This window comes from Protopterus annectens, chromosome 3.part0 (genome assembly GCF_019279795.1).
Source record: "Protopterus annectens isolate FY-2018-M chromosome 3.part0, PAN1.0, whole genome shotgun sequence".
Classification (NCBI taxonomy): domain Eukaryota; kingdom Metazoa; phylum Chordata; order Ceratodontiformes; family Protopteridae; genus Protopterus; species Protopterus annectens.
In genome coordinates this window covers 174,542,372-174,569,230 of record NC_056731.1, presented here as the reverse complement: position 1 = coordinate 174,569,230, position 26,859 = coordinate 174,542,372, and the positions used below count along the sequence as shown (strand labels likewise).

The window sequence follows — 26,859 nt, the reverse complement described above, 5'->3', positions numbered from 1 at the left end:
ATGTAACCTCTTCAGTATCTCTGATTTCTTTAAGTAAAAACAAAATATGGTCTGCAGACAAACTGCTAGAGTACAATAATACATCCTTAGTGTTAACACTTTCTTAGATTCCAAAAATGTATGCAATAAAAACACTTCTCAAGTTCTTGATGTTTTTATATCAGTTATCTTATATATGTTTTAGTTTACTGTAGTCACACCATGAAATGAACAGAAAAAATTAGCAAACAAAACACGCATAAAAATGTTTGTTGTTCATAAGTCTGCTTAATTTATTTAGGAGGTAGGCAAATGAATGCATAATTACTGGGTTGCAATGTGTTTTTTATACATTTCAGAATATAATAGATTGAGTTATATAGTTAATTAATTAATGATTAAATCGTCACACTGTAATATGCTTTCTCTACAGATATATTATTTCCTTGCATTTTAAACAGTATATTTAATTCTAAGTGACACCACTGAACATAGAGAGAGTAAGAAACTGAGCGAGTGACACAGAAATAGATTTACTTGTACATCTCGGTAAATATTCAGCATGAAATCATTTGTTTCACTTCCAAAACTTTAATGGCTTAAGCAGTTACATTAATGCAAATAATGCAATGTTACTTTAGCTCTGTGGTAGGTAATGTCAGGGACACTATGCGATATTAAATTCACAAACAAAAGGCTTTTGTACACGGCAGTTAGCATCAAACCATTTTCCATTGGCAGTGGCAGAAAAGGCTGCACAGTTTTCTTGGGTTTTTCCATCTGGTTGACCAGTAATGTCAGACTCCCAGTTTTTAAAACTAACAGTACTACCTGTTGCATCTGCCCATGTTCCTTCATTCAGCAGGTCATTCGCACCGATCCAGACTTCTGCCACATTCTCTACAGATTTCTGCACATACTTATACAGGGAATCATTTTCTTCAATGTTTCGTGGGATGCTGAGGGTGCCACCTAATGAAATGCAGTGCTCACTGGCCTCATGGTATGTCTTCAGCTCAGGAAAAGCAAGAAAACACTTCTGGTAGATGTTTATCCCCTTTAAGCAAACTGTGAACAAAAGTCAAATATTATGTTCTGTTACAAGTGTTGCAATCAAGCATTTTATTTTTTTAAACAAATTATATTGTCCTTCATGATTCAATTCTGTATGAGCAAATAGCAAATCTCAAACTGAAAATTAAACTTCAGCAGCACTCAGGGAAAAAGTGAACTTATTTAAGAGAGCTAGAGCCTCTAATAAATCCAGGTGTTTGGGCCAGTAATTTGTTATCAGGAAACTTGCTATTAAATGTGTTTCTAAGGAAAGCAGTTATCAGGAATGAAATGTTGTTATGTAAAGCAGGAAAATCTATGCAAGTGGCTCAGTGACATGAAAGAGCAGGGACTTCAGTTTAACTACCAACTTGCAAAGAATAACACTAAGTTAATTCATACAAAAAAGGAAATGGTGACCAGTTGGTACAGTTATTTTGTTTTATCTGTGGCACAGGAAAACAGAGTGGCTACAGACCTAAATCATCAGGCTGGCTGTAACAAAAAGGACTGAACATATATGAACAGTTGTCTTTTGGGGTGTGTCTGGTAACAAACTATTTTCAGCATAAAGCTTGTACCACAGTACTGGAAATATAGAGAACCCAACAGCACCACAGCCTCTTTGCATTCATGTAGTTCCACTCCCAGTGGAACTTCCCAATACCTTGCCAACCGCATCCAGGTTCATCTTCTGGCCTAAAAGCATCAAGTGATGTGTAATCTCTTCCATGTTTTATTTCTTGCTTGGGAATGCAGCCACCTCCTTTGACAGTATTCTCTTGCTGAGATATACAAATTGTGATTATTATTATTGCTAGATTATGGGAGGATTTTGATGGTTGAAAGGTTATATAGAGTCTTTGATAACATTATCAGGTAACCTAAGTGCAGGCATAGCAGTGGAGAAAGTCTGTATGATGTTGTATACCATGAGGAAAGGTAGCATATGCAGAATGAATGAGGTGCTGGCACCACTGCACAGGATGCTGGTTAAACCTCACATGAAATATTCCTGAGGCTGTATCCATGTATACTCTGAGGCAGCAAATATGTACATAACTGGAAGCATGGATCCCAGAACCAAAATATACATATATATATATATATATATATATATATATATATATATATACATATCTCAGATGGTATGAAGAGTGAGTTACAAGCTGATTTACAAAGTGGGCTGAGTTTCACCCCAGATAACAGAGAGTCACTGTGATCCTGGATGACAGATAGGACTGCAGTCTACTTTGAAGAATAACATTTGGTATTCAAATTTTGAAAGAATTAGACTCAAACATGTGGTTCTGTACAGCTAGATTTATCAGCCTTACTTTCAGACTGTGCAGTACCATGCAAGAAATCAAAATGCATGACTATCATTTTGATACTCAGGATAAGGATAAGGCTGGCAAATATTTAAAGAAATGTATCCCGACACTCAGAACAAGACTAAGGCCAGCAAATATTTAAAGAAACATATCTATGTCCCACTTTTTTTCAGAAATAAAATATACATTCTTGAAATAGATTTTTGCAGAGAACTATAACATTGTTATACTTCATACATGCAGTTTAATTTACTGCATTATTATTATTACATCTTCAGCTAACACTTTTCTTGTATATGTTTCAATTTATTTTTAAATAAAATTTTCACCTTCATTTGGCAGCATCATGTCACAAAATAAATACCATATTAAAAAGATGACCATTTGCTTGACTTCTTATCATAGCCAGAGAAAATAACAGATTTCACTTTAAATGGCCCTATAAACTCTTGAGCTTACATAAGTTATAATTCTACCTTTTCCCAGAAGTACTCCTGGTCCAGACTTCATTCCAATAGAATTTTACAAACGTTTTATACAGGTAATAGTGCCAAAAATTCTAATACTCTTAGAATAGCTGGCAATTTCATCATTTGCTGTTGACCCATTTTCCTCATTAGCTAAGGTTAGTTATAAAAAAGACTGCTATAGATAGCTTAAACTGCTCCAGCTATTACCCTATTGCATGAATACTATAAATGAAATGAAGACTATAAAATTTTATCTAATAATACATAATTTTTTACCAAGGCTGCTGACTATTTACATATGAGCCAGTTTACCCACTGAAAAAACAAGGCACCACAGAGCAGGAGAAATTGCAAAATGCACAGCCAGCCAAAGTTCAACAAATAATTTATTAGTAGTAATCCATAATGCAAGCTGTAAAAACCATAGGAAGGTACATAAAATCCACAGTAGCCCCAATAAAGCAAGCTTTTGTCCCTGCTAAATCAGAGACTTCTTCAGAATGGAACATTCCTGTTCCTTTTTAGTTTAAATAAGGTACCAAATATAAAAACACACCCCCTCACCTCATGTGCTGCCAATCATAACAGATCAATATTAATTTAATTAATATTCATGAAATACCTCAATGAATGTATAAAAGCATAAAAAATTTAAAAAATAATATATATGTATATCAATGTGTATAAAACATATACATAAAAAACATATATACAAAAGGACACATTACTCTACTAGATTTCTAGGCTCATCTTTCTAAAGCTTTTAATTTAAGGAAACGTGAAAGGGAAAAGAGTAATTTAAACTGGGCCACTGTAGAGCATTGCTTCTTAATTGCCATAAGGCTTCTTGCCTTTCTAGAAGAAGTGTCCAAGTCCAAGGTCCAGCCCTTACATCTGGTAAAATGACTTCTATCACAACAAATTTAAATGTATGATCAATATATTCCATACAGTGCCTGGCTAAAGCATTTGTGTCTTTTCTATTTTTGATGTCCTTTAGGTGTTCATAAATCTGATTTTTAAATTTTCTCTCTGTTTTTCCTATATAAAAGCAGGGACATTTAACACATAATGCACAGTGCACTACTTTTTCGGAATTACAAGAACATTTTTTGTTTAATTTAACCATGATATTGTTAATATTAAAGCTATACCCTTCTTGAATATAAGCACAGAAGTGGCAAGACCCACATTTCTTCATACATCCATTTAATGAGCTAGTGTATGTATACTCTAAGATATTTTTTAAACATCTACCTTTTTATAGACAATAATAAGGGTTTGACCTATTTGTCTTGTATCTTTATTATTAGCTAAAACAACCCAATTCTTAAATAAAATATTAGCCACCTTTTACTACAACTATTAAAAGTCATCATAAATGCACTACCAAAATTGTGGTCAATCCAGTTCTGCATATTCAAACCATTTTCATCATAACTAAGTTGTGTATCATTTTCAGCAGTATTAATCATATGGTTAGGACTTAGTCTTCCCCTTTCTTGTTGACATTGATGAAGCAGGGGTTGAAAATAGCCACTTTCACGTTTATTAACTACTTCTATCATGACCTCATTTATCAAAGAGGCAGGGTACCCCTTTTAAGAAACATATTCTTAAGATGGTCACATTCATTGAGAAAGCTGTCAAATATGGAAACCCTACATGTAGCCCTAATGAACTGGCCCTTAACTACTACTTTCTTTTGTTTAAATGGATGAGAACTATTAAAATGTAAAAAACTATTAGAGTAGGTTGGTTTCCGAAAAATCTCTGACATAAAAACCTTGGACCCCTTATCTTTAATTAATCTCACATTGAGATATGAAATTTCTTCAGACCCAATACTATGGGTGAACTTTAAGAATGTGGTAGACTCATTGATGCATTCAGTAAATTCAGTTATAATTTCACTAGGGCCATCCCAAAAAATAAAAATGTCATCCAGAACCTCATAACTTTTACAGTGAGAAAAGTATGGTGAATTAAACAAAAACTTTATTTCCCATTGTAACATAACTATGTTGGCATAAGTTCCCCCACAAGCTGAGCCCATTGAGACCCCTTCCATTTGCAAAAAAATACTCTTTGTCGAACAGAATGAAATTGTTGTATAACACAATACTTAATAGATGTTCAAAGGTGTTAATAGTGTTTTGGGGCATTCCTTTTTCTAAAAGATATTCACAAAACCATTCCAAGCCTGTCATGTGTGGTATGACAGAATGAAGGTATTTTACATCTATCACGATGAACGCCCCATTCTCATTGTAGTTTAATGAATTTATTCTTGTCAGAAAGTCCCACAAATCTTTGCACAAACAATTTTCGCCTGACAAAAAACCTTTAAGTTTAATGTCTAAGAATTTTGCCACAGGTTGTGTAATTGATCCACATGTGTCTACAATGGGCCTCATAGGGGGATTACTTAGATCTTTATGTATTTTTGGTAGGCCAAACATAGTGGGAATCCTGGGGTGGGATACAGTCATATAGTTTAATTCATCTATAGAAATGCTACCCTCTATAAAAAGGTCATTTAATTCATTTTTTATTTTCCTAAGTGCAGCATTTAATTTGTACAATGAGACTTTATTGTAAGATTTAGTATTCAAAATTTTTTTTATTTTTGAGTTGTACAAGTCAGTGTCCATAATAACTATCCCTCCCCCCTTATCTGGCTTCATAGTTCTGATTGACTTATTAAACTGTAACGTCCTCAAATTCTCACATTCATCCTTAGATAAATTCTATGTATTATGCCTGGAAGCATTCTTTTCTAAATTATGGAAATCAATCTCGCAGAGATTTTCAAATAGTTGTGAAGAGGGTTCTATGGGTGGATTATATGTACTGGAAACATATAGATTCCTCGTGTATTCAATGTTGTGAAAAAGAATATTTAAATTCAGTTTCCTTAGATATAGCTTTAAATCCACAATTGTCTTACTAACATTAAGTTGTTGATCTGGAACAAAAGAAAGGCCCTTTGCTAAAATGTTACACAACTGCTGATCAACTGGCACATTAGAAAAATTAAACACTTTGAAATCTTTCCCAGAGTTGTCATAAATAACAGGGTAGGAGGTACAATCAGACCCTTGTTTCATTTCTATCCATGGTTGTTCTCTCTGTAATTCCCTCTCATGTTCCCTCTCCGATGGTTGTAACTGCCCCCCCAATTTGTATGGGGGTCCTCTTGTTGTGGTGGTCCTTGATTGTTCCTGGCTTTGAGGCACTCTGTGCACCTCAAAGGTGGAAAGTCTTCCTCTTGGCCTAAAAAATTGTTATTTTCACCATTATTACCGACATTGCCAGTATTAGATCTATATTTATTGCCCCAAACCTATGACCTGGGGGGGGGTCTGGGTAAGCACAGTGATTGGCGTATTCAGTTCTGTCTCTATCTTTTTTAATTTTCGATTTTTTTATACTTTCCATCTGGTTTTTGATACTTTTGAATACACAATTGTATTCAAACAAATTGCATGTAGTCTGCGGTGGTGGTGCTGCAGTAGCATTGTCGCCTCACAATAAGACACTGTCTGGTTCAACTCTCAGCTAGAGCATCTTCTGCATGGAGACATGCGTGAATGGGTGTACCTTCGTTGAAGGTTGTGCATCAGGGCTGGCAACATGGCATGTAAAAAATCAACTGCCAATCATTAGCGGACCGGAGATCCACTGTGGTGACCCCTAACCGGGAAAAGCCAAAAGACACAACAAGAACAACAACATTCAAACAAATTGCATGTGTGCAGCATATCTCTAGAAATCATTTTGTTCGTCTGCTTCTCTACTGAGGGTATCGATGTTTGCTTGGTTGTGTTTGATCACCAGCTCCATATATTCAAAGCCATGGTGATCAAACATAGCAAGGAGGTCTTAGTGAAAAGATGAGTTACTGACCAAACCAGTGGGGAAATGCCACATGCGGAGCCCCTTAGGAACTAATTTCAATTTTAAACATTCCATAAAATATAAATTATCCAGCTGGAGATTTTTTATTTTTAGTAACAAGCTGTCCAATTTCTGTAAGTTATTAAAATAATTGTCGCTTACAGTGGTGTTCTCCTCATGTGTGGAAAAACTCAGGTCAAGATGTAGCCATTCACTCATTTTTATAGCTTCATGGTTTAGACCAAAAGTTCCTCTTCTCTCAGAGGTACCCTCAACAATATTGCTGGACATATTCCGATGTTCTGGTTGAATTTGTAATCTAGAGTTTTCATAGTTGATAAGGTTTTGTGGTGCGGAGATTAAGCGCTGAGGAGGAACCACAGGTCCAGGCAGTAAATCTCAAGAGTTCTGGACATTGTTTGCTGAGAGACACATAAACTTAAAGGGTACAGGAGAAAGCAACTTAGTTAAAAATAAAGTTTGAAATTATTGGAAGTGAGTAAGAGATAGAAGTTGTTCTGGTACATAAATACATCAGTGCATTTACTAGAACAGTGTATAATTTAGTTTTATTTCAAGATAGCCAATGCACTTTTTCTTAAGGCTAAAAGTTAATGTTTTCTGAAAGCACACAAGCTGTTTTTTTCACATCTGGGAGGTAAATAAAGATAAGACAAGAACAGACAGCAATTTGTGTAAGTAGCTATAACATGGACATTAGCATTAATAACCTTAATTTTAGTTTAGGTAATGCCTGAGGTTGCATCAGATGATTTAGGAATTGTTCCTATCAGGAGGGTAAACTTCATTATTTCAAGATTTTCATAGCTTTATGTGTTTGTTTTAAGTTAATAGATTATGGGTGCATTCTGGGGAGTTCAAATGGAGATGACAAGAAACATCTGTATAAAGGATTAACCAATCTGCCAAACATTACTTGGTGCATGTAATACAAAAGCAGGAAATAGAAATTAAAAAATATAATAGGTGGGTATAATAACTTCTCATCATAATGACTACATTATCCATATGGATCACCCATTACCAACAGTTCAGAAGATAGATGGTAGAAAACTGGATATTGTGCTCCATGAAAAGAAGACAAAAGTAATATTGATCATTGAAATTGTCACACCCAGTGACCATAGTGTCTTGTCTACAGATTGACACAAAGTCATAAAATATCAGGATCTGCAGGCAGAAATGAGAGCAATGTCGAAGAAAGATACACAGACAGTTCCAATACTAGTAGGAGCAACAGGTCTTATAAAAAAGAATCTGCAATCATATTTAGATATGTTACCAGTACATTTAACCCTGTACAAATTGCAGAAGGAGTCATTATAGCATTGTGGGTGCTGCAAAGAACACTTTTGGCTAACATCAAAGACTGAAACAATACTAATTTCATAAACTTTAATCATACTTTGACTTAGGAATGGGGTCCATTCCCATCATGGTGTTAGAAACCCAAAAGATTTGGAGAAATTAAAAAGGGCGGATCCATATTGTTTTGGAATGTCAATGGCCTCACAGTTATAGACCAAAAGGTAAGAGTACTGAATTATATTAAGAAATGTAGAGTGCAAATAACAATGCTATAGGTGACACATTTAGAAAGATGTGAGCAAATGAGTTTGATAAAATATTTCTGGATGGATATTCAAAAAAATATCAGGGGCAAAAGAAATTGGAAGGACTATTCTACTTGCTAGAGGAACTCCAACAGTGATAGAAGAGGGGGAAAAGGATAATAATGGAATATTTGTGGTGGTAAGAGGCTACTGGCAAGGGAGGTGGATTATGCTGGCATGTATTTATATTTCACCTAAAACTGCTATTATGGAGCTTAAGAAAATTTTGACAGAAATAATCAGTTTTCAGCAGGGGATATTACTTATAGGTGAGGACTTGAACTTGATTTGTCAAAGTGAGGCTGTATCTGGGGGGACATAGAAGGGAAAATATAACAAAAGTGGGCAGATTTCTGAAAAAAATCATGAAAATATTTGGTATGGAAGATGTGAATTCAATAGTAAAAACTTAGAGAGAGAGTTTACATATTTTTCCCCAAGGTACAATAACTGGGCTAGACTAGACAGAAATTATATTTCACAGGAACATGTACATTTAATTGATAGCTTCGATACACACGTTAAAAAGAGAGGAATTTAAGTAATTGGTAGTGGAAATTATTTGAGAGTTATTAGGGAAGATAGAAATTTCTTCAGACGTTATAGCTAGTAAGTGGGATAAAATGAAAGTGGAGTTTAAAAAAAATAGGGTAGAAATAAAAGAAAAAGGGGGTATTTTCAAGAAGCAACAATAATTATTTACAAGGACTGACAAAGGTTAAAGTATTGCAAAACAAGGGGAATCTCACAGTACAAGAAGAAGTGCAACTGTAGAGTGCTAAATAGAAAATAAGGGATCATCTGGATAATATGCATGAATTTGGAGAAATTGTTTTTAAGCAACTGTTTTTTTTGTAATAATTCTAGACCACAATGACTTAGGCAACAGAAAGTAGAAAGGGTTGTTGCCGTACTTAGGGAGCCTATAAAGAGAAAAATAACCAGATATCTTGTAGAGGTATTAGAGATGTGTTGGCAATTTTATGAAAATTTGCAAAGAAATGTGGAACTCAAGAAAAAGCACAAATGGAAATATTTATGAAAGACTTAAGTATGCCAGTGTCAGAGGTAGATGAGGCTTGACAATTAACAGTCAAGATAGGAGAATATATTATAGAAATGGTGATGTATAATCAATCTACAGGAAAGTCTCCAGGAATAGATGGCATTTCTGTGGAAGTTTGAAAGCTAGAAGGGAAGAAAGTGAGAAAGGTTTGGAAGATGTTTTTTTAACAGTATTTTAAAAGGAGGGGAAGTGCCATCATTCTGGAAAAAGCTGTAGTGGCTCTAATACCTAATGATGATAAAGACCCATCAGGCCTAGCTCCATATAGACCCATTTCACTTTTAAACCATGATTATAAAGTGTTTATGTCCATAATAGCTAAAAGAATGGTAAAGGTGTTAGCAAAATTGATAAGGATTGATCAGTGTGATTTTGTGGAGGGAAAGCAAACTTTTTACAATATTAATAGAACAAAGGTGATCCAGAGGGGAGCAGAATGTAAGAAAATACTGCTGTTGTTGGTGGGTCTTGATACAGAGAAAGAATTTGACAGAGTAAGATGGTATTTTAAGAGTAATAAGATTACTTAGGAAGAGATATGAGGAATTGGAAGCAAACATTAAAGTGGGAGGATTCCACTCTGATAAGTTATGCTTGAACAGAGGAACCACAAAGGGTTGTTCTTTTTTCCCTTTGTTATTTGTGTTATATTTAGAGCCACTGGCAAAGAAAACAAGGGACTCAAAAATTAAAGGATATAATTTGTAAAGTAATCAAGAAAAGTTGGCTTTATTTGCAGGCGACATTATTTAATACCTAATAAAACCAGAAAACGACATCTTGGTGTTGTGGAACATTTTGAGACAGTTTCAAGTTTCTTTCAGGATGGAATATTTAAATTAATGAAGATAAAACAAAGGCTATAGCTTTAACTATGTACCCACACATGAATTGGTTCAGCAATACCTACCTATATTTATAAGGGCACAATAAAATTAAGTATTTAGGAGTGTGGATTAAACATATTCTGCTATGGCAGCTAAGAATATATGGGAAGAGACTAACCAAAAGATAATACAAAAACTGTAAAACTGGAGGCTCTTATTTTTGGATATGGATAGCAAGATACAAGCAGTGAAAATAATTTAGTCCCTTTAGTTTTATATACAGGTCAGACATATTTTTATCAACCGGAGTAGTAATTGTGAACAGCAATTAATAAAGGGTTGAAGTATTTTATCTGGGAGGAGGGGAAAAGGGCAAGGGTCAAATGTGATAAGTTGATCCTTCCAATAGAACAAGGTGGTTTAAGATTACCTGATTTGAATGGATATTTTAGAGCTATACAGTTAAGGCACATCTACACAACACACGCAGAAAGCCATACTTCATATTAGAAAGGGATGATGATGAAGCAGGGGGAACTTCAAGAAATATGGATTGAGTGGGATTTTGGGTGCAGACCCTTAAGGAGAATAACAACAGCCATACAGAACAGTACATTCATAAAATAGCAGCAAGTATTGAAAGAATTAAGCCAGCACTTGAAACTAGAAAGGAAATTTTGCCTATAGGGTTGATTGTAATTAGGGGAATATAAAATAGGCAAGAGGGGACTGGAATTTTCTGGAGAAAACTGGTAAAGGAACCAAGGTACTGGGAGCAAATAACTAGAAAGATAATGAATGATGAAAGCCCAAGAAGACATTTGGACTGTCGGCTAGACCCTGCCTTTCCTATCAGGGATTGATATCAGAGTATAGGTAAAAAGAAAGGGATAGGGGAATCCTAAGTGAAAGATCTGTTCAGGTAGAGTTTTTATTTGAGTCTATAACAAAATCTGCTGTTAAAATGGATAATTAGTGGGGCATATAAAACATTGCACAGTAACCATAGGAATCGATCAAAGGATTTTAGAAACAATTGGGAAGAGAGGTTGGATAAGCAAGTCACGAGGAGAAAATGGGAGGACATATGTATGGCTCCCAAATATGTAAGTCTGTAAGAGTTGGAATATTTGCTTAGAAATGTTAGCATAGGTATTTTTATACCCCAAGCAGACTCCAAAGAATATTTCCTCAGGTAGATGGCAAATGTTGGAGGTGTAATGGAGAAGAAAGAAGTAACCGTGAACATATGTTCTGGGAGTGTAATGAGTTGGCAGACATTAAAAATTCCTTACAGAGTACTCTGTTAGAAATATTTTGTAAGCAAATCGGTTTAATTAAGGAAATTTGTTTTTTGAGCTAGTATACAGGATCTGAATTTCAGACACGCAGTGAAGTCTTGTTAATTTAATTCTGGTGACTGCCAAAAAGTAATTTCTAGAAAATGGAAGTTAAAGAAGTTTTGAATACTGTAACAGAGGGAAAAAGAACTGGAAGGAGGATCTTTAGAAAAGGACAGGAGCAAATTACATAGAAAAAATGGAGAATAATGTTTTGGAAGATGAGCAAGGTTTAAGGAAAGGAAGAAATTGATCAATTTATGTAATGTTGTATTAAAGATAATTATACAAAATAATCTCTCTGGGATTCATTAATGCCTACACTATGTGTACACTAAGTGTACACTGTTCTGAGTGTATAGACAACACAAGCGTAACTCACACCTTCTTCTTCCTAATTTTAGTATTGCTACTGATTTTCTTGTAACTTTAAACACTGAGGGAGATTCATAAAGGTTACCACAAAGTGTAGACTATGTGTACACTTAGTATTATCTTTCTTAGTGACTAGAAAGCACACAATATGTGGTAGGGATGTCCCTATATGTGAAGTATAATGATTGCAACTTGGAATATGGGGACTTTAATTTTCAGTAGTCAAAAATAAGTGGATGAATCTTTTCATCTATAATCTATTAGTAGATGAGTTGATAAGACACCAGCATCTTGCTATGGAGTACTCCTATGTTCTAGTAATGCTGGCAGTCCATGTAGCATATGCTGTCAATGATCCATGACTTGTTCATTAAATGCTTCCCAGTCTGTAATGCCCTCTTATCTTGACCAGTAGACCCTGTGCAGTTGGAACCTTGATGTAACCTACTCATATTCTCATTTCTTAAATCTTCTTTTAATATCTTATTTCTTAAATCTTCTTTTAATCTCAGCAAAAGGCTGCCATCTGATCTAACTGAAGATTGCCATCTGATCTAACCCCATCTGGAATACCATGCCTCAAGAATATTTATCTCAATGCACTGATCATTTTTTTACACATAGTATCTACTAATTTTTTGATTGCTACATTTTTTTTAATAGTAATCAACACAGATCATATATACATTCTTTCTGAGCTGAAACAAATCAGTCTTATTCCAAAAACTATCCAGAACTGAAAAAACTACATGCTTCTCTTCAGTTATTACTGTGGTTAGCATTAGATACAATGAGGCTTTATACCTCTCTCTCTGTCTTCCTAGATAATCAAAGACAAGACATACACTTGACTATACCCAAGTATGACTTACATATATTTAACAGGGTTTCTTTCTTTAACTGATTTGGCACTATCAGCTTATACAAAAACAATGTCTTTTGGCTTTTCCTGGTTAGGAGTTGCCACAGCAGATCACCAGTCTGCAGATTAATTGGCAGTGGAGTTTTTATGGTGTCAGGTTGCAAGCCCAACCTTCACAAAACACACACACACACACACATACACCTACCTGCATGTCTTTAAACCTCACTCGGCTGCAGGAAAAATGTGCAGATTCCACACCATAGGCACCCTAGCCAAGAATCGAACTGAAGAACCTCTTGCTTTGAAGCAACAATGCTAATCACTGCACCACTGTGGCCAGGATTTGGCACTAACCAGCAAGTCTTGATGTAATTCATCTTTTATTTAAATGAAAAGTTGGGGTATATTTATTTCCCAACAGAATTCTTCTGTTCTGGTCAACCTTTTACAGCAACATTTTAAGCATATGTATTTCTGGATATTCCTCAGTATATTTCTAGAACTCTTTTAAATTCTCCTCTCTTGTGGATAATTGCAATACAACCCAGTTACCAAGCAGATCATCTTTCTGCTTTGGCAAGTATGAGCAACTCAGAAAATATGCATTATGTGTCTGTTCTTCTGGCTTACAATTTTCTCTTGGGTATTTTTTTTTATTATCAAAGCATTCTTTTTATAATCTGGGTAGTACCTTGAGGAACAACCAATTAAATATGTGATGCAACATCTTATGGACATGCTCTGGTTTTATTTATTTTTCGATAAATATTATGCTGAACATTTTCACCACTACATATGATTGCTAAAAGGACTTTTTTCTGTCTATTTTCCTTGCTGTCAGCAAATGCTTTTGACCCACAGGCAACTGGCTTATACTCTTTCAAAATTACTGTACCAGTTCCATTTTGGGTTACATCTTCTTGTAATGTGGCTGGTTTAGTCACATCAAAATACTACATTATGGACATGTTTTTGGCTAAATGCTGAAGAAATCTGAAACTCTAGTTTCCTTAGTGACACATTTATTTCTGACAGATTTGTAATAGTTTGAAAAATATTGCATCATACTTGAATATCTCATTACTGCATCTTTATAATCTGGCAGGGGTGTTTTTGCCATGGCTATGACTGTCCCATCATCAGGTTCCCCATTTCCAGAGCATTAACATAGTATCTCATTTTTGATACTTGCACTTTTACACTTATTCTTGTTCCATTTTAGATTATCTGTCTCAGTCTATTCATTAACTGAATCTTTTTATCTTATTCCTCTTTAGTTATAACCCATACTAGATAACATTAGTAACTATTTTTAGCTCCTCAGTTATCTGTACAGTACTGTACCGAAACACCTCTGGTACTGACACAATGTCAAATGGAAGTCTGAATCAAGCTTTTGCAGTAAATAGGCATTGGAAATGCAAAACGTTGTTGTTTAACTGTCTTACTTGGGGTAGGAAAAATAATGTAACATTTTTTAAAGACTTGATGAATATAGTTTAGCAAAACAAAGGATAAAAAATAATGTCTTATTCAAACTCAATGAAGTAGGTAAAACATATAAATTTTTACAGTGTCAGTCAGGATGAAGTTCAACTGGTTATGATACCATGTTAGGACATATGGAATTGAGTTGGCAATTAAAATTGAATGTCACTGAGTTCCCTGGATTAAATGTGTTCATAAGTATATGCATTAAATTACATCTCACACCCATAAAACAGACATAATATATATATGTTTTTGTTTGCGTTTTTATGTTTTATAAAATGCTGTTTTAATTGTAATATCACTACTAATTTTCTTTTTTTTAAATGGCTGTTTAATGGGCATATGATTTTTCTTAAAATTATTATTATGTGTATTTAATTAATTCTGCAACCGAGTAAAATAAAGATGGAACTAAAAGCCATTGTCCCTGATGTATGAGCAGAAAAGGTAGGACAGTGAAACATACAATAATGATTGTAAAGAAGGGGAATACCAAGCACTGCTCCCATTTCTAAAAATGTTGTGGATTCCATTAAGATGCTTGCATTCTCTCTCCTTAGTTTTTGAGTAATTTTGGAGGTTTTTCCTTTTGTAAAAATAATACTGGCAATCCCTTGTCCTGTGCACTTCTACAGAAAGGTTTTAACAACTTTGTTTTCTCTCCCTTTGTGAACACCAGAATGGGTCTTTCAATAACTGCTTTGCTTTTTCATTGTCCATCTTTGGCGACTCCCCCCTTCACTTTGTTAAGCTTCAGTGGCCTTATTTATTTATTTATTTATTTATTTATTTATTTATTTATTTTATAGCTAATGGGTCTACACATATTATTATATTGTTTATTATTATTATTATTATTATTATTATTATTATTATTATTATTATCCTTTCCTCTTTTTGGATATTTGCAGTTCTAATGAATCTCCCTCCTTTCTTTTGCTTGGTACTTCTCTTGGTCTTATTTTGTCTTTCCACATACTGTCTGAATATTAGGTGTTTCTCTTTAACCAATGATAGTTTCTCATTTGAAAATTACTTACTTCTTAACTACTTTTTGACTTGAGCGATTGTTTAACACAGAAGTTTTCTATTTCTTTAATGACTGTTTTGACACACATTTCATTTCTTCCTCATTTTTCTTGGACACTTATGTCATGACTATTCTTAATGTTCCTATTAAATACTGACCCATTTTGTCCAAAATGTGCTCATGAAGTACATAATCTTTACTTTAGATTGCCAAGACACTATGCTTATGCTGATGTTGGCCTATAGTTTTTCATAGCCACTTGTTTAAATTGATTACAGGTTGCCCAGTGTGAGACCAGACATTCTCTCTCAGCAAGCCTAAGATGTTTCTCACTCTCTCCCCTCCCAGGCCCATTGTTAACTAATTCAGGTGTTCACCCTGTAGACCATCTGGAATGATATGCCTCGAAGATGTGGCTGTATCTGAGCTGCTAATCTGCTGTCATGTTTAAGTCCCCATTAAACATATTTTCCCTTTTTCAGATGATTGTAATGTTGTGTAGGCCTGGGGTATGCCCTTGATGATAGCAGCCTGACTTTGAGTTGTTGAATGACTGGATAATAGCCTGTTTGTTTCCTATAGGGGATAAGTCAAGGTATTTCTTTTCTAAGGAGTATTAGCATCTCTTTTTTTAATTTCTCCAAATCTTTTGGGTTTCTAATACCATGACAGGAATGGACCCAATTCCTAAGTCAAAGTATGATTAAAGTTTGTGAAATTAGTATTGTTTCAATCTTTGATGAACCCTTGTTAACATCCCCAGTAGAAACCAGTGGATATAGTTGTAAATAACCCTGCATGTTCTTCCAGTACTGGAAGATCAAAGCCTTAACTACAACAGAGAGAGAGAGAGAGAGAGAGAGAGAGAGTGAGAGGAGTACTTGTCAGAGTCTGTCCCATCCTATTGATTTGGCCTATTGCTTTGTTGCCTGCATGGGATGAGACTGGGTGAGACATAAACCTTCCTTTAGCTATAATATGGATGTAATGCCCCTGCTTCTTAGCTGTCACTCATGAGTGGGAAGGACTAATTCCTTGGACATCCTAAGGATGTTATCTATTGTGTTACTTTCCTGGTCCTCTCAATGAGAAAGATGACTGTATATGGAATTATGTTGGCAAAACTCAGAGTAAATCCCCATACTGGGGAGACAGCCTCATGCCCCTGAACTTAAATATACCTACTCTGAGGTCAGAGAATAATAGAGGAAAAAGGGGGTTCTCCACTATTGCTGAAAGTGCTTTCGCAAAACATTTTTGCTGAAACAGCAGTTGACTAAACTGCCATCAACACACTGACACAGTCTCCTGTATATAGCCCCTGAATTCATGGTGCTCTAATTTCAGTTTCTAATGTGGCTCAGAGTATCTCTTTGTGTCTGTTTTAAGTTTCTTTTCTATTGCTTTGAACCCTTGATTTAATCTAAGGTTATTACCTCTTCCTGTTTATCCACCTCGACGTACCTATATGCATATGTATATGTATACTGTGATATCCTAGTCATTGCTTTCTGTGTAGTATGTTTCTGTAACTGCCACAGTACCAAGACATTGCTTTTCCACTAAAGCTACTAATTCAGACTAATCTTTACTTACAACATAGCAGTGGTACTTGTTATATTCAATTTTTGTTAGCTTTATCACCTTTTCCATCACCACAGTAAATATTGCCCTTGCCTTTTTTCCAACTTGCATACTGTGAAATGTCTTTGTTGATCCGTATTAGGGGTTCTGAAATCTCTACCTGAGCCCTAATAAGATTTCACTTCTCAGTCCTCTGCTTTATAAAACCAATGCTTTCCCTCCTCTTCTACAGTATCAACAAACGCTCTGCACAAGCAGGCATAATAATGCAACAAAGAAAGAGGAGAATAAATATTTTTTCATCAGTTATGGAAGATGAGTCAAATCTTAGCTAATTATTTTATTGTCAACAAATTATTCTTAGCAAGATTTAATTTAGAGCACGTCTATGTAATTTAATAATTCAGTAGGCAGAACATCAGCAGATCAAGTTATATACATAAAGTCACACAGCAGGAAAAGGGCGTAAATATGTCATTAACATCATAGAATGAGTAGGAGGGTCCAAACTCACAGTCTTATTTTCATTTCCCAGACACCATTGCATGTCCTGCAACTGTTGTTCCATATTTTACCTTACATGGGTTCTGTGATACGAGTTATATTTATTTTTTATTTATTTCAATTTGTTGAAAGTTTGGAGAATGCAGAATATTACCATGCTAAAACATTGTAAAAGGAAGGTAATATATATACAATGTACATAAAATTAATGAGTTTTGTTATATATACACCTTTATTGACTGCAGGACAGTACACATCTTAACATGCTAAAGCATTGCAAAAAGAAGATAATATACACAATATTTGCGTAAGATTACTAAATTGAGTTCTATACACTGATTTAATGAGGTTCTGTTTATTAACCAACATCACAAAAGCATGAGCATTTAGATTCATTGACTACATAAGTAGGATTTTAATGTTTTTTTATAGGCTTTTACTGTATTAATGCCCTTAATATAATTTTACAGATGGTTTCAAAGTGTGGGTCCTGCTCTTGAGATGGCTTTCCCGCCTATGGCTAGTTTGAATCGTGGTCTTGAAAAAGAAATAGTGTTTTACTGGCTGTTCCTAAGGGAGTAGTTTTGGTCTCTCAGAGATAATTTCCTTTTGAAAGATGGGCAGTATCCTGTTTTAAGAACTTTAAAGATTAGAGCTCCCAGAAGAAGAGTGTCTGTATCTGGAATTGTTAGCCAGTGTATCTTATAAAGTACATCACAGTGGTGTTTTCTTTGGTCAGCTAGGGCAGCTGTGCAGTCTGTAGTTTCTGGCAGTTATAGGAGGAGTGCATGCTGCACAGTGGTACAGCATATTCAAGTTTAGGAAGGAGAATATTGTTGGCAATGAATTTCTGGGTAGTTGGGGATAATAAGTCAGAAATTCTAAAACAGTTTTAATTGTGAAAGAACTTTACTAGTAATCTTGTCGGTGTGATTGCTGAGATTAAGAATTGGGTCCAGTGTCAAGCCTATTTCTGCTCTTGAACATTGGGAATAGTATTACCTTTTGTGTCTTTCATTATTAGTTGTGGTAGAGATGGGAGCGTCCTCATACTAGAAAAAAGCATGACATTAGTTTTTGATGTATTAAGTAGTAGTTTATTCTGCTGTAGCCATGTATGGAGTTGAAATAATTTGAATTGCATGTGTGTCTGGAGTGATTGATGTGTTTTATTTGTTTCAAGAAGAAATATATCATCTGCATATATATTAATACTAAGGTACGGAGGCCCATTGTTAGGTCACTGATAAATAGCAAGAGAAGGAATGGTCCAAGGACTGAACCTTAGGGAAACACCTGTATTAATAGTGGAAACATTTAGTAAATGTTATTGTTGTAGTATATCTGGACTGTTCTATCTTTAAGATGTTTTTTCAGACCAAATTATTGCACTGTCATGAAAGTTTAGTCTTTTGAGCTTAAGTAGGACAAGTCAGTGGCTAACTCTAGTTAGGTCTATAAGTATTCCTGCCATGGTAAGTTCTTCATTGATGCTGTTGTATGTATGATCTGCAGCAGACAGCAGGGCTGGCAGACTGCTAAACAGTCTCAGTGGCTCAGCAGGTAGCAAACTCACCTTTGGTGCTGAAGGTTTGAGGTCTATTCCCAGACCAAATGAGTGGATTAATATAAGGGTTGGGGGTTGGTATAATGACTAACATATTTATCTTACAGATAAAAAGTACAGGGTTTGATTCTCACCTTTGAAAGTAACCTTGGTTAGGCTTAAAATGTCCCACAAGGGAAGATAGCCTAGTACTTACCTATAACCACTATTGGGGTTGGTATAATGGTTAAGATGTTTACCTCACAGGCACAAGGTACAGGGTTTGAATCTCACCTCTGAAAGGGAAATTAGCTAGGCTTAAAATGACCCAATACAGGAAGCTAGCTTAGCACTTACCTATGAATCTAAAATAATTCTTGACTTCATGTTGTTGATTGCAGAGAAGATCATAGCTGTTAATATGCTCAAAGAGTTGTTTGTACGGTATTTTTTTCAAATATTTTTGATATGGGGCACAAGTCTGATATGGCTTTTAATTGACTGAGTTGGGAGAGAGATTTTTACCTTTGGAAGAAGGATGATAGCAGAATGCTTAAAGTCAGAAGGAAGAATTCCTGTTGTGAGAGATAAATTGAATATGTGTGTCAGAGTTTTTGCAATATGTTTGGCTGACAAATGAAGAAAGGTAGGGTGAAGTTTGGAAAATGTAGTGCCTGAGGATTTTACTTTAGACAGCAATGATTTAGTTTCTTTAACAGATACTGCACAATATATAACTGTTATGCATGCATAGAATCTGTACACATCTGTACATGTGTATGGCTAAAAAGAAGTACAGATAAGTGAAAGCAGTGACTGCAAGAAATGCTGACACTGAACTTAGTGGTCATCATTTTTATAAGTAGGAAATTACAGCAATTTAAAATTAGCTTTTGCTAGCATTTTAACAATATGTATAAACACAGCTCACTTATTTTAAAGAGAAGGCATTTACTATGGTATAATAACATATTCAATAAGCAGGACTAAATTTCTGACATAATTATTTCAGATTTATTTGTACTTAGATTGCTAAAACATTTGAGCATTTTTTCTATTATATTGGCAATCCCTTTTCATAACTGCAATAAGACTTGAATACAAAAGGCTTACAGTACATAACAGCCAGGGGAACAGCCAGGAGACCACAGGTATTATACATAACCCTGTTTCTTATTAAACACATGACATATCTAGTAAGTGGTTATTCTAATTAATGCTTGCATACTTGTTTTAGAGTCTTCTTGCTAAGAATGTCATTAACTACTTAATTTATATATACCAGCATATTCAGTTTGGAATTTAAATGCAGCATGAATTAATGCAATATTAACCATAAAGCAAAGTTTCTGATATGGGTTTATTCTGGCAGAATGAGAGTAAATGCAAAAGCTACTTACCTGTCTGCAATGCTTGCTTTTCCTGAAGTAAACTCAGCTCTTGCCAGACCTTGCCAATCTCCTCCTTCAGATCATTAATCATTTTAAGAGTTACTGCTTCAGCTACGCCAACAAAAAAGGACAAAGGAAAAAAGAACATGATTATCAGCATATCATGAATTGTATACAGGGTGCTGCACTTGTAATGCACGGTATGGCTTTGTAATTTAAGAAAGTGAAAAAAAAAGATGATGACATTACTGTCAACATACGAAGACACATTTGTTTACACTTTTGACTCTCACTATATATGTCTCACCCTTCCATATAAATCTAGTTATCCATTAGTGAGTGTGAATATAGCATGAAACATTAATGGTTATGGAGGTGAAGTCCTGCAGATGCCAACAGATGGATTCATCTGACTAAAGGAACTCTTGTAATAACTGAGCAATGTATGTGTTTTATAATACCTGTTTATCAGAAGCCTACAGAGGAGGCAATCATATAACAGAAACATCAAACAGAACATCTAGCCCTGAGGCAAGCAATTTTACAGGGGGGCAGGGAGGAGAGAAACATGAGAGGGTAGAAGAGATTTAAGTATACATACATGCTTGTTCAGAAACCCATTTTGCTAGTAACACCTGTAAGACTTTTTATTTCCTCCATATCTTGTCATTAGGACTTGATGGAAGTACCAAGTTTTACATTTCATGTGGACTCTGGTATCATACTGTCATGTAAAGTTCCTTGTATGCAAGGCAATCACTGTCACTGTTTAATGAGAAAACAGGACATACTTCTGCTCTAAAACCCTTCTCTAACTGCACTCTTTCCCTCACTTTCCTCTCTCCTTTCCAGTCACTAAAATTTCTCTTCTTACAGTGAATTGTTAATTTAATTATAGTTAGTATGGCACACCATCACTCTCTCTGGCACGTATATATTTCCACACTGCTAAACCTGACAGAAAATATATCACTCACCTGATTATTTTTCTTTTTTCACTGACTGGAGTCATCTCTGTCTTCTCTTGTTCTGCCCACTCCATTTGCCCTCACTATGCTTCGGGGTCACTCCCCTACCCTACCCCATTATCCCACTCCCCTCCACAGCATTCTGAGCTAATCAATCACACCTCCTCTACTACACACCCATCTCAATTTCAATATTAACTCCATACAATCTATTCAACTCCTAATCCAATATTTTAACCATTACACAACTCATTCTCCTCCGTTTTATTATAACCAACCAATACAGTGCGCATCTCACTGAACATTCACAAAACTTTAAACAACTCAACATCAAACAAACTACTGTCTAACCCAAAAGCAGACCTACCCACTCCACTCTCATATCACATTTCACCTTACCCACTTCGACCCAGACAATACCATATTCACATCTAGACCACTGAAATTCAAACTCTAGCACCCCTACCATTGCTAACATAGCACATCTACATACTTTAATACTTTTCCTCCTGAAAACAACCTATCTAATTACCTCCTACCATGATCTCCATATAACTCGTATCTACTCTCCAACAATAACCACCAACAAACCAGCAAACTCCTCACCCACAAGAACTGAAATATCATGATACCTTCACAGGAACACCACCACCAAACTATTTTCCCTAAAATATAACTCCACGCCAACAAGCCCATGCTTCCTTTGCAAATATTTCAAATTACTATCTAAACTATCTCATATATTTCCTTGCTACTTATCTCTATTTAACCTAGTAGGTGACATACACCCAAATCTAGGCCCTCAACCCCAGCTACACCCCCCAATCCAGAAAATAGCTACAACTCCAAAAACCTACTCATATACACTTTAAATAGCTCTGGCCTGAAAATAATAAATATCAACCTAAGAAGTACTCTGAACAAAATCAACGAATTCCACTCCGCCCTAACCCACTACTCCCCAAACATAGCAGTATTAACTGAAACCTGGTTAAAACCACACACAAACAATAGCAAAATCCTAACCCAGGGTTACAATAGACACAGACTTGACAGACCTAAGAAACATGGTGGCTGTACTGCTATTATATACAGATACACTTACTCTTGAAAGATTACAAATAATACCCTCCTGAGCTAACAAATTCATAAATTCTAATCTCATGCCTACAGCTAAACAACAATAAAAACATTATCATAATAGCAGTATATATTCCCCCTGGTAACAATACTCTTGCAGTATAAAACCTTATTAACTGGACATCATCAACTTTCAACCAAGAAACAATAATCTTAGGAGATTTCAACCTCAGCAGGTTGACCTGTTCCACCAAAAACCTAACCAAATATATTAATCTCTTTGGATTCTCTCAAATAATCTGTTTCCCTGCTAGAGTGGATAAATTCAGCAACAGGAAATCTATCCTAGATTGGACTCTAACAAACAGACCTTTCCTATGTCACCATACTGGCTGCCTCCCTGATACTCTCAGTGACCATATGACCACCTATTTTCTCAGAAGCAAAGTATCCACCTCGAAAAATATCATATGCAAACTTGTCCATAACAAAAAAAATTGATACTGATATTTTTAATACCTTTCTAAAATGTGACTGATCCCCCCTCAAACATCTCCAATTAGATGAAGCAGTCCAGTACTTTAACAATAAATTCTGGATATTCTCAACAACTTGACTCCCCTTAAAAAAACTAATACAAAATCAAAACCAACCCCATGGATAACAAAAGGAACCAAACTGCTCATGAAACAAAGAGACCGAGCATGGTCACACTACAAAACCAACAAAACACAAACATTCCTACTTAATTATCAACAGTTAAGAAACTCAGTCAAAAAAAAAAAAAAAACAGAAACAAATAAGAATTGATAAAAAAAAAATTACTATTTCACAATCCAGCAAAAACATCAAAATAACCCCCAGAAATTCTGGAGTGTCATAACACAATTTATTAACCCCAAATAAGGTAATACACCTACCCCATCAACCCTAACAATGCAAAGTCCATCACCACCCAATTCAACTTACACTTCATAAGTTCAATATTATCATTGCTAAATAATGACAGCAACACCCCTCTAATAGTTCTATCTAGCTCTACTTCCCATCACAAGTCTTTCTCCATCAAACCTATACAAACCAGCTACTTAAGCAAACTCCTTAAAAAACTAAAACCAGCATCTCTCTCACCTGATGAACTCCCAAATGAGTTTCTTAAACTAGCAGCTGACACCATTGCATACCCAATCTCCCTATTAATTAACTGTTCCATCTCAGAACATTATATCCCCAAACTTTGAAAAATCTCATACATTATCTCCCTTCACACACTTGGCATTTCCACACAACTAACTCAGGCCAATCTCAGTACTTCCATCCCTGGCTAAAATCCTCAAGAAATGCATACATTCACAACTAATTCCCTATCTACTAGACAGTAGCTTTCTCTCCCACTCTCAGCATGGGTTCAAACCAAAACACAGCACCACAATCCCTCTCATTAGTTTCACAGACACAGTTAATCAGCTTAGAAACAAAGGACAATTTGTAGCATCTAACTTCCTTGACATGTCAAAAGCTTTTGACACAGTTTCACATCAACAACTTCTCAAGAAACCTGCCTGTCTAAACCTTTCCCAAACAACCATCCTATGGTTTCACAGCTACTTGTCTGAATGACAACAAGCAGTCAAGTGGCAAAAATAAATCTCATCTCTACTACCAGTATCAGTAGGTGTTCCACAAGGTTCAGTTCTTGGACCATTACTCTTTACCATTTTTACTAACAACCTCAGTTCAGCAATCCAATCAATATCCATTGTATAATATGCTGATGATTCTTCTCTCATCTGTGCAGCCTACTCTATTCTTTCACTCTTACAAATAACTCAAAAAGCATTTACAGACATAGAACAATATCTGTCTCTCAGTCAACTCATACTTAACTCAAACAAGAGCAAATTGATGCTATTCTGTAACAAAACAGAAGCTCAGCTTCCCATCCCCTTCATTATCCACTCCACCAACAACACCAAAATTGAACCTGTGGAACACACCAAGCTGCTAGGCATAGCTATCAACAACACTCTTAAATATGACAAACACATAGCCCAGACAATTAAAACAACACACATCAGACTAGAGACTCTGTGCAGATCCAAGCCATTCCTCACCAATACTTCCAGACAGGCCACTGCCAGAATACATCCTCTATCCACCCTTATACACCTCCCCAACTTTTACAAATCTAAGAAAAACTGACCTTAATTAACTAGAGATCTGCCAGAATAAAATATCCCGGTTTGCCTCTAACCAGACAATAGATCCCACCATTGTCTAGCTCTCCAACAACTAAACTAGGTCAAATGTCCAAATTTGTTAACCTTCAATCAGCTAACAACTGCTCATACCTTCATACACCAACCAGATAACTGCCCTGTCCTAAAAAAAATTAGTACAACCCTAAACAAACACTAGACTTCTCCGTTCAGCCAGCAAATTATTACTTGAGGTCACTAGATCAAACAATAGTCACAGGGATGCTCTGTTCTCCAAACAAATATCTACAATCTGGAACTCTATTCCCCAGCAAATAGTTCTCCCAACCAACTCCTCCACTTTCAAAAAACTTCTCACAAACAACTAGATATGTTCCTGCTCTTCCCCAGGCTGACCAAACTCCATTCTCTGCCTTCCCTCTTTGTTTCCTAATGCTCTACAACTCCTCTCTCAAGACCCCAATGCTTTCTGTTCATTTTACAACTCTCTTTATTAATTTCACAATATTCCTCAAGCTCTCACAACTAATCACACTACCATTCATTTTTTCTGCCTTTATGCCAACAAGTCAGTCAATGTTACCCTATCATCCATCCATTTCTTGACCACTCTCAATACTTACAAACAACGTATATCTTCTGCTATGGTCATCTGACCCTCTCAAAAACTATTTTCTTCCCTGATGTTGTTTAAAAGCATTTTAAATAATTGTATTAATGGAAATTTTGTTTACTTTATATAATACCTAGTGTGTATAACTACACTGAAATATATGTTAACCTGATGTGTTCAATTGTAATATTATATACTTGGAGCTTTTCTCCCCGGGCCTCCACTGAAAATGGGCTACTAGCCCAGTCGGACAAATGTCAAATAAATTAAATAAATAAACATGGTATTGTTCCAACTTTTCAGAGATTAATAGGCTGATTTTTAAGGCCCTATTGTAAATATAATTTTACTTACTTAGATGACATCATAAGACATTCTGAGAACAGGTACTCCCAGCTAACAGAAGTGTGGCTAGGGTGAGTCAAAGGGCCCTAAAATGTCACACTGGTTAAAATACAGCAAGGAAAGGTAAAGGTTTCTCTGGTAAATTGATACTTGAAAATCATTCCCATCCATTGACCTTTGCATTGCATGTCTGTGTTCTGCCTCCTAGTCAGAAAAGGTATGGTGCACTTGACCGCTGGCTTTGCATATTCTCCTGGACAGTACTCCAAAGCAACTCTGAATGTGCCAAATTTTGAAAGATTGGAGCACTGTGTAGCAGCTGTGCTGTGATGTTCAGGAGTCCCAATACCTTCCATAATGTACATTTTTGTATCCAAGGGAAGAAAACAGTGTGGAAAGCCCAGCACTGTCTGCAATACTGCTGCCTTCACTGCGCACATGGTGAGTACAATTATGAAGTATAATGACATTCCGTAGTATTCCACAGCATTCCACTCTAAGGAATCTCATGATGTATTCAATGTGAGTACACTTATGAAGTTTAATGACATTCCGTAGCATTCCACAGCATTCCACTCTAAGAAATCTCATGATGTATTCAAGGTGAGTACACTTATGAAGTATAATGACATTCCGTAGCATTCCACAGCATTCCACTCTAAAGAATCTCATGATGTATTCAAGGTGAGTACACTTATGAAGTATAATGACATTCCACAGCATTCCACAGCATTCCACTCTAAGGAATCTCATGATGTATTCAAGACATACGACTGGTCCCATCCAAATCCATACAGTGTGCATCAGGAAGGACACATTTTGGGATATACAGTGGTTCTCATTCCCAGCAATGTGATTACCAACAAAACCCAATGCTGACATGCCTAAATGATAATGTTATATGATCTATTATGAGGCTGAAAACACATGCATCTTATTGCTGTGAATGGCTGGTGGAAGACATCGGGAGAATGGGCTTGTGCTGAAGTATACCACTCTACTAAGCCGCCAGTGATAAAAGCTCCACATACAGAAATACTTTTAAATTTGATTATTTACAAGTAGCTTTTCAAGAAAGTATACAAAGTGTACAAAGTTACTTGATTAGTATAGCAATTACATCATTTTAGCTCTAGTATACATCGAAGGATAGATATTATAGTCAGCACAGCCATACTCTGCATAGATTCTCTAATCACAAACTCGCTATCACTTATTTACATGCAGTCGATATATTTGTACAGA

General features: G+C 35.6%; 1 protein-coding gene across 2 annotated transcripts in view; it reads right to left on the bottom strand.

Moving 5' to 3' along the window:
• Window positions 1-247: 247 nt before the first annotated feature.
• The window catches only part of CLEC3B (C-type lectin domain family 3 member B), a 61,671-nt gene continuing 35,059 nt past the window's right edge, over window positions 248-26,859 (bottom strand). For both annotated transcript variants that reach the window (XM_044066103.1, XM_044066102.1), the window contains exons 2-3: window positions 20,399-20,500; window positions 248-1,047 (exon numbers count right to left, since the gene is read on the bottom strand). In XM_044066103.1, the coding sequence (XP_043922038.1) occupies window positions 647-1,047; window positions 20,399-20,480 (483 nt within the window). In that variant the 5' untranslated portion in view covers window positions 20,481-20,500 and the 3' untranslated portion in view covers window positions 248-646. The remainder of the gene's footprint in view (window positions 1,048-20,398; window positions 20,501-26,859) is intronic.